At 32.8% G+C, this 22,622-nt stretch overlaps 1 protein-coding gene across 1 annotated transcript in view; it reads left to right on the forward strand.

The window, feature by feature from the left end:
• LOC128991571 (5'-AMP-activated protein kinase subunit gamma-2-like) overlaps positions 1 to 22,622 on the forward strand; it is a 298,663-nt gene that overhangs the window by 263,870 nt on the left and 12,171 nt on the right. Inside the window, exons 8-10 of the mRNA XM_054414581.1 lie at positions 9,256 to 9,304; positions 17,363 to 17,500; positions 18,777 to 18,929. Coding sequence (XP_054270556.1) covers positions 9,256 to 9,304; positions 17,363 to 17,500; positions 18,777 to 18,929 — 340 coding nt within the window. The remainder of the gene's footprint in view (positions 1 to 9,255; positions 9,305 to 17,362; positions 17,501 to 18,776; positions 18,930 to 22,622) is intronic.

Here is a 22,622-nt window from a genome sequence, read left to right on the forward strand (position 1 = left end):
CGGCTAAACATGCCGTTACAGTTCAAGCTCTCAATACATTTGTTTCCAACGAGTGTGTGCTTTTTGTGCTCTTAACATATTAGAGTTTGCAATGAATGGGGACAAATTAATGTTTAACTATTAGAAGCTAAAATCACATGTGAAAAAGAATAATTTACGGATTTTCTAAATTATTTAAGTACATAAAGAAACAATTACGAAGTTTCAGTTCATCCAGGGGCCCATTTCATAATAAAGTACAAACTAATATTATTAGTAAATCAGCTGATCGCCCAATGCAAATCTAATGGAAATTACAAGTTACAAGTTGTAACTTGTAACTTGTAGTTTATTATGAAATGGGCCCCTGGTCATAGTTTGGATCTTTGTAAATATTTTACAGTTTGTTTCAACTCGATTAACGCTTTAATAATGCAAGGAGGTTCTTTTTTATAGGACCATGTTTACAACAACCGGCGGGTGGTTCAGAAGATAAATCAGCTGTTCTTGATCGTTTTGGGTTACAATAAAATGGTCCTGGCTAATAAAACAGCTGATCTTAAACAATAACGAAGCTACACAAATCACACACTAAGTTCAGCATTCTAGAATGTTATTCAGCTTAAATACAAGATATAAACCACATAAGTTGTTGTCTTGGTCAAGTGATTATTTATAAAACTAATTTTAACCTCACGGAGTAAGGCCATTAGTAGTACAAAGTAGTACTTAGCATTTACTATTGGATACTGAAGTTGTATTAATAGTCAAAATTAGTACGAGTATTAAAGTAATAATAGTAACCACATATAAATTCTTTTTCTTGAACAAAACACAATTCACATCAAATTTTGCTCCTTACCTCAACCTCAACTTTACGCCTTCATAAATTCAAAGGTAATTGTATAAGCCCCAACTAGGTCTACTCGGAAAGTAACAGGTCTATAAATAAAATTTGTTGTGCCATAAAGTTGGGCTGGGCTTATAGCTTCCCACTTTTATTACCCATGTTGTAAACATGTAACAATGCATGAGGATAGGCGAGTATTCTCTATGAATATGAAATAGGACTTCCAATAGTGGGCTGTGAATAGCAAAATAGGAATAGGAGATTGTAGTGGGATGAATAATTATTATCACTGAATTATAATTTTTGTGCAATTAGAATATGTATGGTTAATTCATGTCCTGAATCCCCTTATTTAACTTTTTAATTGACGATTTCTGGTAAATAGAACCCATTTCTGAGTAATAAAGACAAAATTGTTGAGTGAAATAGCGTATTTTGATATTGTCCCAAAATGGAATATTTTGGAGGAAGTGTCCGATTTTTAACGTAAACAACAATGAATAACATTTCACTTTGGTCTGTGAAAACCAAGAGTCTCACGATAAATTTTAACTAGTAAATCATTTTAGTCATTTTAAATGTTGACAAAAAATGTCCGTTTGTTTGTATAGTTAACCTTTAGGCATAAATACATTCTTTCAACTCTTCCAGGCATTACTAGTCAAAGAAAAAGTACAAAACCCCTGAAGGAAAATTGCAAATTTTACAAATAGTGGATAGATGAACCCAGTGGGCACTGCACTAAAACACATGTACATGCACAAATGTGTTTGTAGTTATACTAACTAGGTACTAATTAAAACAAACAAAAAATACAGCATAAAACTGTAATAGATAACGTATTGAAATTCCAGAATAACGCATGAACCTACGAGTAAACTATTGGTTTGGTTGTTTCTTTACAATTATTTTTTGAACTTCAATGTTAATGCGGAACTTCTCAACACCCTGTACTTTTTAGGGTATTTCACCTATATTAATTTTCCGGTCAACGGAAAAGCATTTTTGTTACTACGTAAAATGTATTCAAACTAGCTTCAACTTGGTTTCCATTTCAACACAATCGGTTAATCCATATCAGCAATATTTTTTTCCAAACTTGAGTGCTTAATTTTTCCTTCAATTGTACTTTGATTTAAAGGACTAGAAATACAAAAACCAGTAACCACAATTAATATTAGATTCCTAGTTTTAGGTTTATTTATAATTGAATTACCAAGTATTATTACAATGTTATTAGGATCTTTGTATTTTTTTAGACGTTATTATGGCTATATTGTCATAATTTATTCAATTACACTTGGAGGTGCCTTGTAAGGCTCAGGCCCAGGCTACTGTGTATAATGTGAGGTCAAAGGTTAACTAGCTGACAGCCAGGACGTTGAGTGACAGTCACCTTACAAGGGCTATACAGCTCGTACAATTTATCTTCACACTATTGAAGGTGACATGACAGTATCATGGTAATCGTTTATTTAGTTGGTTACCTAAGTAACTATCGCAAAAGTATGTCATCTGAATTGTACTGATCAGTTATACAAAATGTTTACACAGTTTTAGAATAGCCTAGGGGTCTGAAATATTTTGTGGAGGACCATCTCGGTTCCAAACCACCCAGAAAAAAAATATTTTAAATTTAAAACCCCCCAAAAAGATTTTCTTAAGCCCCCTTCTTGAGAAAATCACGTTTTTGAGAAAAACTACTATAGTTCGAAAACGGCAAGAGCTACCAAAGATTTGAAAAAATATTCATGGTCAGGAATTAAATTTTCTACAAGACACTCTTTCTCTCTTTTTTCGAAATTCGCACCCCTACTTCTAAAAGTTGTAAAAGACCTTGGAATTTCAACCCGTTTTTATTTTTTTTTATTACTTTTCTGATTTATACTTTTAATGATCCCGATATTGAAGGAAAAGTGCCTAAAGTGGCAATTTAAAATCGTAACCCACTAGAAAATTTAAATGAAAGATTTTCATTAAACAAGTTTTTTTACGCTTGTTGGGCCAAACCGTTGTGCACGGGTGGTCTGATTTGCCCTGTATGTGTAGCCTGTAATATGATAAGTAGAATTTCTTGTCAATTTTAAAACACATTATTTCTCAGATAAACAGATTCCATACATTTAACTTTTTAATATTTACGATTAACTTAAGAGTATTATGAAAGGGATTTATCTTCCAATTAATTATTTAAAAATTCTCGGTTATTAATGGCCGAACAAATTTTTGGAAACGTAATAGTGTAACAAATTCATATCAATTGATAAGTAATTTATTTTGTGAAACAATTAGGTAGTTAAAACATGATCTAGTCCAGTGAATATTGAGTGAAACTTTGCACTAGTCATTTTCAAAACATTGGTACTAATTTTTTAAACAATTCGTCATATCGTTCTTTGCATCATGTACCACTCATCAGTAGTAATGTTTGTTTATATTTACACCCTACCATGCATTCTAGTGGCATACTCCGGAACTACGTGCAACAAACCGCTCTTAGCGGCTCGCTCGCGAACTACATCGACGCGACGTGTGCTGCGATCTAGCAGACAACCCAGTCCACTTTCTCTCTCACTCTCACTTCTCGTTCTCACTCCAGCACTGGACTAGAGCGAGTGACGAGTCGATAACTTGTTGTTCTCTCCGTATTTTCGTGTGTGGGTCATGGATGCTGGAAGTGAGAGTGCGTGATTATTTAGTGTAACTTTTAATTTTACGGTGACAATATTGTATGATTCAGTTTGTCCCCGGTTAATTATCAGTGATATCCCTTATCAGTTTGATAACGATTGTGTTGGTGGGCATTTGTCTAGAATGTCGTGATGCGTAGTTTTTAATTTATTATCATTGTGGTTGTTTTTAAATATTTTAATCTCTTACATAATTAGGAAATTTGAATTTTATACCAGGTAAACATATTTTGTCCTTGACACTGTAGCTAGGGAGGGTAGGTCAATGGCCACATGACCTCTAACCCCACCCCCACCTTATCACCTGATTGTGATCTAATTAATTGGGTCAATTCACTCCCTTGACAACAGACGGCCTTGGGAATATGATCCAAGCCCACGGGGATTTTGGGAATATGATGCAATTCTGTCTCAATGATGGATAATTTTGACGTTGTTATCACCAAATCAATTTTATTTCGAAATTTAAAATGTTAAATGATAACTTGTTATGTGTAAAAACTATTTATTCGATTATAAGTTGAACTTGTATGTGTTCGGTTTTAGTGCTTAATTTGGATATTGATCTCCACACCATGAGCTGTCAGTTTCTGCTTACATCCCAATAAAAATGTTTTTTTACCAAATTTTCCAAATTGACATATTTTGGTTCTGAGAATATAATGTGAAGAATACTAACTCAATAATAATATTGTTTTTCTATTCGCATAAATATGAAGTGGTGTAAGAGCTTTTGATGGTTAACTTTACAAATTTAATAAACTATTTATACCATATCTAGTAGGCTACTACAGTAATTTTCATCTAATAACTTTTATTTATAAACAAAGTTTTTAATAGCTTCTTTAGATTTCAAATGCATCACTTTCTAATTCTAACCATTAAACTCTTTATCTGCTATAGTTTAATGCTATTATTTTCATAGCAGTTTTCATAATAGTATAATCACTAAAAAAGATCAAATTACTCTACTACATTTTTGTAAGTTTGATAATGTCTGAATAAAAGTTGAAATATCCAATTGCAATTTCATCTTCTTGTCACTGAGGGTATGGGACTCCTAACATTTCAATTTGTAACTTTTTTCAGATGGTTAAATTTAAATCACTCAGACATAATACTTTGATATTGATAAAAATGGCATAGATAGACTACTCTTTATATAAATAATAAAAAAAAAACACTTGTTTTAAACATTTGTTTTTTTAAAAGTAGCACTCCCAGCAGTTTCTGCATTTGATTATAGACTAAGGAACCAGTTAATAATTAATAAATGGCCTATTGTCTGTGATTGTATGAATAATGAATCATCAGAGATTATCTGCACAAGTGTTAATGCTCTATCAATACAAAGCACCTTGTGTTTATTGATGAGATGTAATGAATCTGTGTCTGTCCCACAGTTTATTTGTAGGCCTAGGTACTTCTATTGTGGCTTATATTTATAGTTTCATAAAGTTGATTAAAGATAAAAAAAGTTAAATATACCTACTTAACTCTTTTAAATTAGAAATTCCGAATAACGTGAGGGGTTCACTCATTATCCTATGGTTTGGCCCATTTAGGATGATCTATAAAGTAGGGAAATAACAATACAGTAGAACCCCTCATATCCGGCCACCACGGGACCAAGCCCCTGACCGGATAACGATTTGGCCGGATAAACCAACCTACTATGAAAATGACAATTCATACCTAATAATAATAGGTAATCATATATGCAATCAAAAGTATCATTTAATTCTGTTCTGGGATCATTTTTAGAAAAATAAACATGTTTGTAAAAAGGGAAAAAATATTTGTAGGTTAAAGTCATTAAGTAATGAATGTACAAATATGATGATTCCAGGTAACAAAACATAATAAATGGAAGTAAAAATGACAATAAATTGTACTTAAAGATCATTAGGACTTAAATGGTACATGCATTTCTACTCAACATTCTTAACCATTTTGTGAAATTCAAAAATTAATGTACTCGTACTGTACTGTACTAAACCCACTTTGGAAATAATCAACCAACTGATCAGAGGTTAAGCCTACTAGCTCAACTGAGTATAGTATCTCAGCAAATAAATGTATAAACAAACAGATAAATAGTGAGAACAATTTATTTTATGACTTGAGCAGTCACAAAGACTAGTGCTTGCATCTAAGTGTCTGTAAGCTGTGAGAAAAAAATGTTGATTTTGGCTACCTGGAAGGGGCCGGATAAACAGAGGACCGGTAAAACCAAGGCCGGATATGAGGGGTTCTACTGTTGCTTAAATTTAAAAATCGCCCTATAAAGCAATGCAGCTAAATTTGATTGAAAAAGCTTATGGTACAGAAAAATGGTATAAATGTACAGTATTTACTGACTTAAAATTGTTGGTTTATTCAGCAAATTTTAATCCTGAAAATGTTTTTTATATTTTTTCCCTAAAAGTTTCAATAGTTTGTCGGGTTGTGTACAGTCTCAATCCATCTCAATACAAAGCTACACAAGGCATCTCATCTTTCATTCATCTCCGCTGGAAATACGCCCAACTGCGTCACTATTTCAGCATGCATTTCAATACTGTGTGTTACTTGTTCATGTGATAGTGGTTTTCATACAGATAATATTAGACAAAATTACAAATTGTCTGACAATTGTTATATTAGAGTGTAAATATCCAACCATGTTTTATGCAACATACGAAAATATTTAATTACGCTCTAGAGGGATACTCTCCATCCCAATACTGAAAATCTTTTTGTTGAAGTTTCAACAAATGCAATAATACTCACTTTGACGAATGATTATTATGGATCATTAAACTGAATTTAAAATATATAAACCATTTTATTTTAGTATAATTTTTATTATTGGTCTTTTACCGTTGAGAATAATGTGGCACAGTACGTCCGATTAAATTGATTTTCAAAGATATTTTCTGCAAGAGATGTTAACAATATCCCTAGATTCATACATTGCAAATTTGCAAAAAGTCAAATTTGTCTGCAACAGAAAAAAATCACACAGAAACTCTAATGTTCGTGAACTGTGTTTGGAATCCTTGAGATGCCTTGAGCAAACAGCTTTCTGTTGATGTAGTCCAGGGAGCTATTCTTGGCCCGGTATTTTTTGATGATACATGGTTATTTTAGCACTCGTATTTCTATTTACACTGCTCTTGCCAAATATTGTGTTTGTAAATAATGAGGAATCAGGCAATATTTTTGTATTATTTACGAAGGAGGTGTTTTATTCCTTTCATAACATGAGTGTGAAAACTTTTATTGTTATTGCCGTCTTTGAATATAGAATTCTATCTGAAAGTAAAACACAATATACTATAAGTTCAATTGAATACCGTACCTTCTTTTTAACCCATAGGCCTAATTATATTTTTTTCTATTTGTCTAATGTTTTAAATTAGGCTGACATTATTAAGTCCATACATTCAACAAATCTTTCAAATATGGGATTAAAATATTTAAAATTCACACTTTTAGCTCATTTAAATTTGGGGTAAAAGATTGTAATCAATTAAGAAGCATTTCATTTACTTGAATTAAAATCTGTTTCAAATTTTGGCTATTGGTTTTTTTATGTAGAATATTTTAACGGCACCTATGCATACCATCGAACACAGAATAAAAATTTTATTCTGTGTTCGCTGATACATACATACATACAATCAATCAGCTTACATTTTGTCGAGAAAAAACTTGTGCATAGAGAGCAACAGCAGATGAAATTATTTTAATAAATTTAAAAGGTTATTACAAAGTTTTAGCTATGCCACAATTGACGTACTTCCTTAAAAATAGTTCACTGAGAACCATTTAAACAATCATACACCTATTAGTTTGTATCGGAAAATTGTTTACAATGACAAAGTTATTTCACTGAGTATTTGAATCATGCATTCAATCATTCCCCTATTAGGTTGTGTCAGATAATTTTGTCGGCGGCTGGATATTCTTGAGACAGAATGAAATTGATAAATTGAAGTTAGAATACTGTAAAACATGGAACCACTCAAACAATTATTTGCCCTTTTTAGGTTGTATTTGAAAATTTGGTAAAATAACAGATTTCAAGACAGTATGTTGACAAAGTGAAGTAGAATATGTTGAAGTGGATCACGGATGTTGTGAGAATGTAGCGAGATGTTTTTCGGTATTTGGGGCAGCAGCACGCTCGCCCCCGACCCCGAGGCACCCCCTCTTTCTCCCACGTGGTACTCTCGGATCGCCCAAAGTGTGATGCGCAAACCACAGGCGCTCTTCAAGAAAGTTGTGGTGAGTTGTGGAAATTATATGAATTTGTATGCGCTTTTTACATCCTAGGGGTATTTTGAAACTGTTTTAAACATTACGTCGGGCTAGGATTAGAGATTTGCTGATTTACATAGTTAAAAAAAATACGGTATTGGTGATCAGCCTAATTTGAACCCAGGACCAATGCACTGGACCGGCTGCATGTGTAAGCTGTATTGGGGGTTGGAGGATAACAATAATATTAGTTATTGTTCTGTTTTATTGTATACATTTAATTCACAATGAATTTCTTAAATTGAGTACCGGTATGAATATAATTTTTTGGGGGGTCTTAACCCTTTCCAATAAAACTCAATAAACCAACCTGGGAAGCCTGTTGATTTGCAGGTTTTTTTTTTACATAAGGGGCATTTTCTATTCTCATTACGGTACTAGGAGATTTTTTTTCAATGATAATCAAATCGAATCCCCTCAACAAAGTCATAAAAAAGAAAGAAAAAAATCAACAGAAACGACCAAGTTTAAAAATACCCCCGCCGCAGCAAACCTGCAGACTAAGCGAATTTCCATTTGACTGATTGGATTTACACTGAAATGTCTACTTAAAAATATAACATTTATTCTTTATTTAAATAGAATTAGTTTAACAAGTACTTAGGTTTGCTGCATCAGGGAGGGTAAAACTGTTTTTTTTTTTAAATGTGAATAGTTTCGTAAGAAATAAAAACATTTTCCAAATTTGATCAAAATATGTTCACAAACAAGCAAACTATAACAGTTTACTTATTCTCCATAAGAATAACATGGGAATTTTAAATTTACAATTTTTTGGAATTTTCTCCGTAACAATTAGGCGCATAATAACGCTTCAATATACTAAGTTATTTGTTTTTTTAAGCTCTACAAAGGAAAGAAATTGCTAAATTTTATGTTTTTTTGGTAAAAAATGGGAAAAACCTATTTTTACCCCATAAAACCCCCCGTAAACCCCCGTTCCCATGGTCCGATCATGCTGGATCGCGAACTCGTTCGAATAAACGTACGTTTACACGTTTGTACCAAATTTCATCAAAATCGGATCATTTTTGCTCGAGTTATCGTGCTGACGGACACATATATATATATATAAATATATAAATATATATATATATATATATATATATGAATTTGAACGGATGGTGTTTTTGGCCTCTAGGGACCTCAAAACGGAAAAAAAAATCGGTCCCGCGTCCAGGTCTTACCATGAGTACTACGGTAATAGCTTATTCCCTATATGGGAAATTCGCTAAAACAAGTTACAAGTAAACATTACAAGTTTTAAAAATGTAATGAATCAAATAAAAGTTTGAGATAAATTTAAAAAAAATACATCAAAACCCTTTTTTAATTAGATTTTGTATTTTGTTTCATTCTATTATCATAAACATACAAACAAAACCAAACGGTGTGAAATTCCGATGTTTTCATAATCTTGTTTTGTTTCAGCTTCCTGTCGCGGATCCATTCCTCGAGAAAGTCAACATTTCTGATCTTGGTGAGTTAATGTGTTTGTTTTGTTTCATTCATCTTAAGCCTTGTGACTACATTACCACTGTCGTTAGCCACTTAATTTGAGAGCAGATTACCATAATCGAATTGATCTACATCCAATTTACCATTGGACAAGTCAAAATATGTTAAATTTAAAAATGGTGAGTTTTAGTATCATTTGCTTTAATACTTTAAGTAGATTACTGTTACCGTTTTCTACTTATTCTAGAAGTAGATTACTTTAATCAAACCACTCTATATTGAATGTAGTAGAGCAGTCAAAACATGTTTAGTCACAAGGGAATGTTTGGCTATTTCAGTATCCTAAAGAACGAGTAGTCTTACTCATGGATAGACCAAAGACACATTACGCGCAAAATACCATGTTGACAACGTAATGATCATTGTTTCTAAATTGTTCTTAGAAGTGCAGCTATTTGCTTACAATGCATCCAATTATACCCCGCAAAACTCTCGGTGAGTCAATCCAAGCAAGTAATTCTCTAAATCCAGATGTTCTCCCATGAAACTACACAAAGACAGTTAGTGTTGGTTTTTCTATTACTTTGGTCTGGCATCATTTCCGTTGTTGAGCTGGTTCATTTGGCGATTGTCGCGACAGTTTCACGCACAATTTATCGATCGCAGAAGTCTGCAAGCAGAGTAGCAAATGAGGGAGTGCTGAATGCCGGAAGAGTGGGGAGCCCCAAAGGTGCCAAATTCCAAATTTAACCTCTCCGAGACTCGTCGCTAAAGCCGCAGTTGCCTGTGGCCCTTGCGTCCACTAATTAGCTTTGTTTGACGTGTGAATGTGTTGTGTTGTGCTTGTTATACTCTTGTTTACGCCGCGTCCACGGTTTTGACAGTTTGTTTTATTTATTCGCTCCGTTTCTTCACAATTTAGTGTGCGCATTAATTGTTGAGGATCACTTTGGTATTTTTAGGTTCTTTATTGGACTTTGTTTGTTTTATAACAATGGTGGAGTTGGTGGATGCTTTGTTAGGTTGAACAATTATGTTTTGATGTGTTTCTGTAGTTTTTATTTTGGGAAGTTGTGTCTTGCAAATTTTGGTAATTTCTGGTCAATTTATGATGTTAGAGTTAACAAATAGCGTTAAAGCTTTTAACATTACTTGAGATGCTGGTAGATGTCTTATTTGTGAGTGTAATTTTTTTTTAATTTCGATGGTCATTTCTGAAAATAATTTTTTATGTTATTGATTTTTTTTTCCATTTTACTCTTTTCAGTCTTTTCCCCGTATTGGTAACCAGATACTTTCTTCCTTTGCTTTACCAGCAATTCTCTGCATTTAGTATGAGTTTTCCTCCACGTGAAATTGTCCAATAAACATTTTTCTGCCTCTTACCTGGAGACTGATGGGTTTGACAGGTTTTGAACTCGAGGGCTGCCAAGTTGCTCTAATATTTTACTCCTTGTAGCCTAAATAGGCCAAATACAGTTGCCAAATGCAAGCCCAATCCAATTTGGTTGTTGAATTGCCAATCTTTTAAGGCATTGTGATGGATGTTATTTGCAAAATATCTCTTAGCATTGTCAAACCTGCAAAACCTCATTCCTTTGTAACATAAAACTAAATATTTTGTAATTACTTAAACTTTAAAAACTGAAAATTATTAGGAACTCCATTCCTTTGAGCCATTTTACCATTTTACCATTTTTTAAATTTTTTTTGTAATTTTTTGCCATTTTACTGAATCACGTAAGTTTTCCAGTTTTTTTCTTCAGGATTTCATTGAGTTTTATTTTATTGTTTTATCGTTTACTTCAACTTCAACTCGTTTAGGGAAAAAGTTTATTCGTATAGTGTTTGTAGTATTGATTAGTGGTGTGTTCTGTTTAGATGTTTTTATTACAAACTGTTATTGGTTCAATTAACTTTGTTCTGGAAATCCAACGAATAATGTCTTCTAATCTAGACATCACAACATGGTAGAAGTTTTGGTCTAGACTCGTTGAAAAGGGAAAACATTATTTAAAAAGGGAAAGAGTTCTGCTAGCTTACATTAAATAAATTGCATTTCAAGGACACTATAAATAACACATGGATAAAAAAAACACTAATATTTTGTCCTAGTATCAATTCAATTCAATTATCAATTATCAATTATTTAAGATGGGGACGCCACTATGTGCGTATTTTAACCCAAATATGAGTGAAGGATGAGTGTAGGATGAGTGGCGCGATCTTGTAGTCTTGTTAGTGACTAAGGCCGACATGTTCCTTAGACACAGCTGTTAATTAATAGCCCATACAGCTAATGGCAACTAAGGGACCTACAGTTTATAGTGGAATCCGAACCACATTTTTCCTTGTAATTTACGAATTGGTCTAATTATCAGGATAGTACTGCGGATAGTCGTAGTACTCACTAGTGCGGACGTTAATCCACACCAGTGAGCATCGCATCCACAGTGCATCCCTATAAATATCCACAATTCGTGACCTCCTAGTAGCTGGATTACAGACTATATTAGGACAAAATATCAGTTTTATGTTTTGTGACGGTCTTTTATTCATAGTAGCACCATTATACCTCATGTCAGCTGGCTGAATTCTATTCTTTACAACAACAAAAATCAAAATCAACCTCTTGGCTCTCCAAAATCCAGTAATAGTAATTCTTGGCAGTCATAAGGCATCTGCTGCAGTGTTGGTAGATTGCACAGGTTTCTTTGCTTTTAGAGGACAATAGATTTTGAAAAAATACATCTTCTTTAATCTTCTTCATCCATATCAGTTTAAACGCCCAATCTCATCTGTTAACAAAGACAATTCTCAGCAGTATAAGATAGAAAATATCCTCCGCGGTTTAAACTCGAAATCCTCCGAAAGACTTGCGAAGTGGAGTGATTATTAGAGGATACCATGACGGGTGAAGATGATTCGGCTACACACCTACAGCAACTTCCTCGGCCATCACCTGCGGTCGATCGTGGACGACCAAGAAGTCTATAGGATTGATGAGATCAAGGAGTTTGAGGCGGTCGACTCCGCTTGGAAGGAGCTTCTCGCCCAGTTACTGTTGCAAGGTCAGGCGTGGAGTTGACTTGGAGTTTGGCCAAGAGTGATTTTATATGTCTAACCCAGTCTACCTTTTGACAATTTCATTTTTACGTGGGGATTTTGTACATGTGCAAAACAGATTACTTAATCTTGAAAAGTTTAATTGATTAAATTTTGTGTAGGTGCTTAATTGTTTTGTCTTTGCCTACTGCTATTCAATATATAGTTTTTTCTAGAAAATCTAATACATTTACTACATTATGACTAATACAGCTCCTATAAGTACGTACAAAAATTTTATTTAATCCATTCTCTTATTTTTAATCTTACTTTTTGTTTTAAATTATTGTTTGATTGCCTTATGTGTATTTATATAAAATGAACAGAATGATTATCAAACTGAATAACTACCAAGAGTAGAAGTTGCACAGATTTTAAGATAAGGGAAAGCTAGATAGGGGATGAGGGATTTACGATTGAGAAGGGGAAGATAAGGGAACATGAAAAAATTAAGTACATTATTGGGTTTTCAACAACAACTGACCTTTCCTTTAATGAAAACCAACCAATGATTTCCAAAGTACACTATTTTTAGTTTTGTATTCTGAAATCAGTTTTTATAATATTTTGTTTAATAAAATTCTCCTTGGAGAAAAAGTTTGAGTTAAACTGGACCAACCATTAATAATAATTTTGAAAATTAAAACAAAATGTTTTAAATTATTACTAGCAAAGATTTTGTATTTGTATACAAAAACTTACTATAGCAAAGCTGCCTTTTCCTGTGCCTAGTATTATTATGTATCAGTGAAAATGTTTTTCAATTATTTTAAAAAATATATAATTTAAAAAAGGCTGATTAAAATATTTTCAAAAACACCATAAAAGCAGCTGAGCTGAAGGTTAGGTTAGGTTTGTGAGCAGTTTGGCCGCCACCTGGTCTGAGGGCACTGTCCTATGTCGTCATTTGACTGTTGGCCATGGCCTACATAAACCACACACTTCACACACACACACACACACACACACACACACACACACACATGCATACACACACACAGCAAGGAGACATAATTGCTTGCTTGCGGGGTCGTTGGACCAAAGCGAATCCTTGATATTTTGAACTGCATTGTCCAATAAAGTAGTTTATCTTTATTGCACCTACGTTTGTTTCTGGAATATATTTTATTCTATTATATTTTGTAACTGGGTTATTCTTGTAAACGTTTAGTGATTTGTATAAAATTCCTCTGAACAACATTTAGGTATAAGGTGTCTTTGGGCATTGGAAACTTAATGATGCAGCAAAAATATCATCATTAACGGCTTACAATTAATGGTCCTAGCCTCTTCTGGTTGAAAGTTTGGTAGTAATTAAACAGTTTTAATATAAACTTTTTATATGATTAAATTTATTTTATTTTAGTTTTGTCGTTGATGTTTTTTCTAACATTTTTACTTTCAAATAGTTGACTTTAAATTAAGAGATGGTCTGTTCTTGAAAAACCTGGAATTTTTGGAGTGCCTTGGAAAAGTCCTTGGGTTTGGCTTACATAGTGAGTCTTATTATCTTTGAACTGTATACATGTCCTAAAGTTATAAATAAAATGCCATTTGCATTATTTTTAATGTTTAAAATGTTCAAGTTTATTTTTAATTCATATAAGGTTCAAGAGAGTACAAAAAACTAAGATTGCAGAGATTGAAACAGAGCAATTTTTTACATTTTCAGCTGATTTTGCTGTATAATTGAAATCTTCGTCTCACTGGAGGTTACATGCTTGTTTTTTATAATAATATTTTTTAGATTTTTTCTTAAATATGAACTTAAAAATAAGTAAAAAAACCAACAATTTTCATGGATTCAAAGATTGTTTGTGAAAATCATTATTATATCCTGAAATTTTCTATTGAAAATATGTGTAAACCTTCCTGATGTAAAATCGTATTAGTTTGTTAACTTTTCTTGGGAGTTCGATGTTCTCACATTATCAGCAGTCCTATAGATTAAAGCGGAAACAAGACAACGTAACTGTTGATAGATCTTTGTGGGATATCTCTGGTTTTCAAGGCCAAATGTCTCAGTCATCTGGTGTAATGATCTGGTCTAGTTGCTCCTCTGTGATGGCTGCCCAACAAACTTCCTCTTCTCACTTGTACAATTATTTCTGGGGTAAGTTTAAAGATTGTTCTCATAAATGCAATGGTCTTCATCTTTCAAAATGGACCCTTGAAATGTGAGGAAGTCATTTTGTTGAAGGTTGTTCTGTTTCACTTGCTTATTTTTGTGTTGAATTTGTATTCTTGGTTGATTTTGAGGTTAGGAAATGGTTAAGAGGTTCAGTGCTGAGGTTGGGTTTAGAAAATGCTGAATTTGTTTACGACACGAGAATTTTATTATCTTCATAAAAAAAACATGATTCAGAATATATTTGGATGGTTATGGCTCTCTTTAAATAATATTCCTTGTAACAGTACTATTTTAGCTTCCTGGTGAACTTGTAGTTGCATAGTTGAAGAAATAAATTGAATTTAATAGTTGTTGCTTTTTGCAAAAATGATCTGAATTACTCTGTTTCCATCGTAATACATCTACAAGAAATCTCTCATTGCAAGATTTATTAACGGCATAACACATTATCAAACATTAGACACACCCAAACACTGTTATACATTTTTACTATAAGCATATTTTATTGGTAGGCTATAGCTTTTTACCATGACGTACAGGGACTTAGAAAAACCTGTACAGGCAATCTAGTTTATTGTCGCACATGATGTAAAGTATTTCTCTGAAAATGCAAAACAAATCCACTGTAGCATTGTGTTTAGTCACACAATTTCATCTGTCAAACTTAAAACAGGTCCGTATTCAAGGCAAACCTTGGCATTGTTGTTTCAATATTTTGCATTATAAAATAAAATATCGGAATCTCACTCCTTTGGATACAAAATACACTTTTGGGACTAGTAGCCAGTATTTATGATTATTCTTTCCTTGTGAAATTACATCATCAAATTGTACTTTTCAATAGAAAATCCAGCATTACCTTAAATTAGATTATTTTGATTTATTTTAAAGGATTGATATTTAGAATTCTTTTCTTTAATTTTTATCACTGAGTGAAAATAAACTATGTAACCTGTAAACTCACCTTGGAAAACATTCGCTAACATTCTAACAGAAACCATTGAATGCCACATTGATAAAATAAATTGATAAGCGAAACAGCTTTATCAAGTAGTTCTTGAAAACATTTATAAATAGCCATTACATCATCTGCAGGTAAACAGCTGTTTGGATTTTTCCCATGAGTCTTGCAGACAAGTGTTATGTAGACTTCTTGACACGATGCCAAAATGTTGTTTTAACCGCAAAGTTTTCTTCCACATTTAAAATTCATTTTGCAATTTCGACTTTGTTTCCTCACAATTGTTTACCGACAATAGTTTGCGAAAGTTACTCTTTGTTCATTTAGAGAGAATATTACTTTGTCCATTGCCATTTATATATTTTACATAGGTTTGTAGTTCTGGTGTGGACATTTTTTTATTTTGAATTGTCAGGCAATTTATCTTAGGATGGAAACTCATAGAAAAATTACTAGGATTGCTTTCATAGCAGTGAAAGCCAGATGAGCGGAGCAATCACGTTTCATGATTTTTAATAAACGATAAATGAGCAAATGTTAATAGATATACGGTAATACAAAATACAAAAAAGTAAATCAGTCCCGCGTCCAGGTCTTACCACGAGTACGGCAATAGCTCATTCCCTATATGGAAAATTTGCTAAAAATGTAAGAAATCAGCTGTAGTCTGTCATTGACATTTTTTACACTATTTGTGCATGCACATACAATAGTATGGATAGATATTTTTGGTTCTGAAACTGAACTCTTTACCGATTTGTTTTTATTGTGTCTTTAAAGAAGTATTTTCTTGCACTAAAGCCAATATTGCGTTTTCTCACCTTCACCTACAATTATGTAAAAAAAGTAAACACAACATTGTGATGTGATATTTAGACCTGCATCTGTCATAACACAATGTTGTTCATGCAGGGCAAACTCATTTAGCATGAAGCTGTGAAGTGACAGCTTTGATAAGTGACAGGGTCTAAAATAAAAATCTTGCATAATAGGGTGTCTACTGGTCAATGAAGTACCTAACAAAAGTTACTGAAAAGTGACGGATTTTCATTTTAACATTCCAAAAGTCAAGAAAAAATCAGGCCTAACTAAAATCAAGTTTTTCAAACCAGCTTTTTTGCCCCTTGTTGCAAGAAATGATTAAATTCATATTACAGAATCCAAGAGGAGACATATTTAGGGAGCAGGCCAACAACTAAAAATCGTCATGGAAAAAAATATTGTATGCCCAACTATCTCTAGTTCAAGTCACTGAAAAGTATCGTCTTATCAGTACCAAATAAAAGTGTTTTAAAACCGTCTCCTCTCCCCTAAAGTCACTGAAATTTAGTTTGAACAAAGTCACTGAAATTTAGTTTGAACAAAGTCACTGAAATTTAGTTTGAACAAAGTCACTGAAATTTAGTTTGAACAAAGTCACTGAAATTTAGTTTGAAATGGTACGACACCCTGTATATGCAATCTCAATTATTCTACTTTATCTTACCTTCACAAGCTATAGGAAATCTTGTACTACTCCCCAAAAAACTTTAAAACAAAATATCATGTATTATCATTACAATTTCAATACAAAACCTTGAGTATGTCCACCACAGTCTCAACAAAGAAATCTGCTGAGTTTCCACCTCAATAAAAGAACAATATTTTTTGTTTATGGTCACAGTCTTGATTCAGAACTTCTTGTACTTCCATCACAATCAGAATAAAAATCCCCTTTATTCGCCGCACATCTTACTAAAAAAGCTATGTATGAGCTGGAAACCTCAATTTGGAAAAATGTGTCCAATAAGATTATATTTTAATGTTGACATGTATTTCCACACAATTTCAATTCAAAGTCTCCAGTATTCCTGCCGCACACTCACAATCTTGTTTTGTTTCAGAGGAGGACGAGAGCCAAATATTTGTCAAGTTCTTCAAGTTCCACAAGTGCTACGATTTGATCCCCACCAGTGCCAAACTGGTCGTGTTCGACACACAGCTGTTAGTCAAGAAAGCTTTCTTCGCTTTAGTTTATAATGGTAAGTACCCAGGTAAAGCTTTCACTGTATAGAAAGAACTAGACAATAGACATTCCTTCATTAAAGTATTTTTTATTAAAAATAAACCAAGTTAAATTAACCCTCTGAGAGAATGCGCTGATGTAAATTAAATCACTAATTTCTGATAAATATTAACACATTTAACCTATTAACGGTAACTAAATTTATAAAGTCTATCAATGAATCTTATTGGTTATTGGTCTTCAGGTGAAATTTGAACAGGTTGGGATTTGGTGTGAACTGTTTTAGCGACTAGTGTTTTCCTTCAGTGATTTATATTGAAACTGAGCAACTTCAACTTTTTGCTAGTTACAACATGAAAGACAAAATGTTGTAAACAAGTTGTTATAGTCTTTGCAATCAAGAATCAAGGTTAACCTGGAAAACTTGTTAGTAATACAACCATTTATCAAGGTCATGTATCAAATGCAATGTTGCAATTTATTGCGTTTTGACAGTATAGTGCTAGTTTTATTTACAAGTGTCTGAATTTTAGTTATTGTAATTTAAATAGCTGTAATTTTTGAAATCTTATTCCTTTCCATGATTGCTGTAAACTTAATCCGGTAGTGGAGCAATCTTTTAAACTGAATGTTTTTGTTCATTTTGTCATTAGCAAAATTATGGGCAGCATAAAGTATCACAGTCTTTTTCTCATAACTTATTGAAGTGTTGAGAATGTCCTTGATCAGTCAGTTGGCTTTTAATAAAGGATCCTGGATGATGAAACACCTGGTCTTAGTCAGTAGCAAAGGTCTCTTCATTCTACATGGATTAAAATATATAGATAATATGCACATAGTTTACACCCAATCTCAATTGACAATGATAATATAGTTTATTTTGCTCTGGATTTGTCTTGATTTTTGAGATTTTAACAGATAATTTATCTAGTTCACATGGTTAGTTATGTTTTGATCTAGAATCTTGAACCACCTAAGAATGATAAAACAAATTTTGTTTTCTTCGCCAATTTTTTACAAACTTTTTAAGGAAAAGCGGTCAAAACCCTCTAAAAGTTTTGTCCCAACTTGTATTGCATCTGTCCCTCACATTGGAGTCTGAGACGCTAACCTCTAAGCTAAGAATCTTGAATATTTGGGAAGTTTTTTTTTATCGATTTTCTGACAAAGTAAGTATGTTTTAGTGGCATGATTGTATTTTCAAAGAGGTTTGTAGTGTACCTGACAAAGAAAGTGTGTTTTAGTGGCATAATTGTGTTAGAGAGGTTTGTAGCGTAGTTTGTTTGTCGCAGGTGTCAGAGCCGCACCACTGTGGGACAGTTCACAACAGAGGTTTGTGGGAATGTTGACCATCACAGACTTCATCAAGATACTCCAGATGTACTACACGTCTCCCTCCGTCACTATGGAGGAGTTAGAAGAACACAAACTGGACACCTGGAGAAGTGAGTGAATAAATAAATAAATAAACAAATTAAGTTTTATGCACAATAGTAAATGCTTCAAGAGTTAACACTTCGATTGCTAGGAAAATACAAAAAATCTTTAAGGCAGACCTGACAATTTTTGTGACATTCTACGTCTCCTCCACACACCCAAAAATAAGGCCGTTGTTGAAAGATGATCTATCTCGCTAACATACAACGAATTGGACGATCGTGATTGCACGAATTTTATATACAACGGATTTCGGTTGGACACTCCAATCATCATCAGACCCAGTAGGCGAATCAAATCAAATCAAAATCAAATCAAACTTTATTGTCACAAAACGTTTATACATAGCTTAGCTACAAAACAGGTGACATTGTCAAAATTATAATAAATACATTGTTGATCATCTTACATTCTATAGTTAAAAAATTAAATACAATAAAAATAAAAATACTGACTTTGATTTAAAAATAGTTTACAACAAATACTCACTAATATGGTAGTAGTTTTTTTCTATTAAAAATTTTGATAGATTCTTTTTAAATGACATTGTATTGGCTATATTTTTTAAACCTAGTGGTAACTTATTGTACAGTTTTTTCCCCATGTATGTTGGTGTCTTTTCAATGAGACGCAGACGATGGATCGGTAATTTAAAATTATTTTTAAACCTTGTGTTGTATCTATGGTCAAAATTATCATTTAATAAATTTTCATAGTTTGATTGTACCATTACTAAGGTTTTGAATATGTATAAATTTGGAACAGTTAAGATATTTAATTCCCTGAACAGCGATTTACAAGATTTCCTAAAATATGAGAAAGTCATTATTCTTAAAAACCTTTTCTGTACTTTAAAAACTTTAACTGAATCACATGATAATCCCCAGAACTCAATCCCATAGTTAATAATTGAAAAAAAGAAAGCATAGTAGATATCAATTCTAGTTTTGAGGTCAATATAATTACGTAGTACTAGCATTTGATAACAGGCTGAATTTAATTTACTAATAATATTATCAATACAATTACTCCAAGAAAAATTAATATCCAGTTCCAAACCAAGGAAATTTGCGCTGCCACTGAGTGGTATCAACTGGTCCTGAAAGATAATTTCTGAACTGTAACCTTCTTTTGACTGTGCGGTACGAAAATTTAATAGTTGGGTTTTATCTTGATTAAGTTTTAGTCCATTAACTTCAAACCAGCTTGCCAATTCATAGAAAGTTTGATTAATTTTATGCTCCAATTCAAAATGGGACCTAGCTTTAATAATTGCTGTTGTGTCATCTGCATATAGAATGATTTTTGTTGAAACATTCCTAGGTAAATCATTTATATATAGTAAAAAGAGCAAAGGTCCTAAGATAGACCCTTGTGGGACACCCATTTTAATGTTCTCCCAAGGAGACTTAGATACTAAATAATTTTTCAAAATTACAGTTCTTTGGAACCGGTTTTCTAGGTATGATTTAATCCATGTAATTGATTGCTTTGAGAATTTGTACACATCAAGCTTTTTTAAAAGTATGCTATGGTTAACACAATCAAAGGCCTTGGAAAGGTCACAGAAGACCCCCATGGTACTCTGTGACCCATCCAGAGCCCAAGATACTTCATTAACAAGCTCGTTTAGAGCCCCTACTGTACTGTGACCTTTTCGAAATCCAAATTGCTCAGCGACCAAAACTGAGTGTGCGTCTAAAAATGTAAAAATTTGATTTAGTGCTATCTTTTCAAAGATTTTTGAAAAAGAAGGAAGAACTGAAATAGGACGATAATTATTAGGATTTTCTTATTGTCCTTTCTTAAAAAGAGGTTTTACTTCTGCAAACTTTAAATTTTGAGGAAAAACTGAAAATTTAAAAGATTGATTTATTAAAACCGATACAGGAACAGCAATAGAGTGCATTACTTTTTTCATAATATCCAATGGTATTTCATCCCATCCTGCTGATTTTTTATTTTTTAATGACTTTATTGTTTTAATCACATCATCTGGAGTCACATTTGTGAAACTAAATTTTACTTGATTTAAATCAATTCAACTCACGTTAAATCAAAGTGAGATGAACAATTTGATTTAAATCAAAGTCAGTCTGAGTTAAGATTAATGCTTCCTGCTCACATGGTTGAATACTTATATCATTGCTCAGTTCAATAAATTTTTTGTTGAACAAACTAGCTATATCATATCCATTTTTTATAGGCATACTGTTATCTATTACAATATCAGGAAAATTAAGACAAGGTTTATTACATCCGAGCTCAGATTTTACAACTTTCCAAGCAGCTTTACTCTTATTTTCTGCATTTTTTATAAGACTAGAATTATACATTTTCTTTGACAATTTACAAACGTTACTGAAGATCTTTTTATAATTTTTAACATAATTAATAAAATGTATATCGTTTGACTGCTTTGCTAGTCTACTTAGCTCTCTCTTTTTAATGCTCGATATCTTAATACCATTTGTTATCCATTTTTTGTTGTTTGAAGGTTTAACTTTATTACAAAAAAATTTCAAAGGAAAGCATTCATCAAAAATTCCTTGAAAACATCCAAAAAAGTTTGAACAGTTTTCCTTAAACGTTTTATCTAGTGAAATTTGCCAATTAGTAATACTGATTTTTTTAATGAACGAATTAATGTTTTTATTTGAAAAAAATCGTCTTTTAACCCTAGGTAAATCAGTTTTGTGCTGAGATGAAATATTTCTAGAAATATCCACAAAGATTGCCCTATGATCTGATATACCTAGTTCTAGGTTCATTGATGGAGTTACTTCACACGTTTTTAACTTTAGTGATAGTATGTTATCAATACAAGAAGCTTTATTGTTGGTTATCCTTGTGGGAGAAGTTAAGTTTGCAATGAAACCTGTGACGTAATTTTCCTGGCGGACGACAAGAGGTAAATTACGCCACCGGTAAGAAAACGAGATCCCAGGATTCGCCCTAGTCTGGTCGCGGGGAGTTTCCCAGGAGTCGATAGTGATTCAGATAGCCTAACTTTGATAGCCCTGGTTGTCAGAGCTCGAGACGAACGTTGCGGGTTACTAAACACCCTACTCGAAATCACCACTCTAGCCTAGGGCTTGTGGGGAAATGAATAATTTTGACTTGACTCTGTGGGCAAATATCTAAATGACACACTACTAGCTAACTTAACACATTGAACCCTAAGCCCGAGTATAGGTCGGGGTATGACGTAAGACACACTGAACTAACCCCGAGTATAGGTCGGGCTTCAATATTAAATTCCATAGCAACGTAATGACGTCACATTTGCTATTTTTGTTATTACGTAACCATTCCTTGGTCATCTGGCTTCGATTGTAATACCCCACAACCTAAAAAAAACCAGCTGTTTGGTAACACAAAAAAAAGATCCAGCTGTCTGCAGCCTTGCATCGTATTGCTTAGTGATGACGACGACGACGCTTTGTTGTTGTTGTCTGCGCTAATGGCTGTCTTTGTTTACAATCGTTTATGTGTTCAATAAAGTGAATGTTTTATGTTTTTTACAAGTATTATGATTGCGTAATAGTTCTTGTTATGAGCAATACCTTGTTGTGGATAATTTTTATTGTGTTTAGTGTCAAATATGAGCGATATATTTGATAAAAAAACGTTGAGTCATATTCGTGAACTCTTGTCAGAATCAGACCATAGTGATGAAGAAAATCAATCTTTTAGTGAAA

Source organism: Macrosteles quadrilineatus, unplaced genomic scaffold (genome assembly GCF_028750875.1).
Source record: "Macrosteles quadrilineatus isolate MER2022 unplaced genomic scaffold, UCM_ALF_1.0 Scaffold_4__1_contigs__length_99947679, whole genome shotgun sequence".
Lineage (NCBI taxonomy): Eukaryota > Metazoa > Arthropoda > Insecta > Hemiptera > Cicadellidae > Macrosteles > Macrosteles quadrilineatus.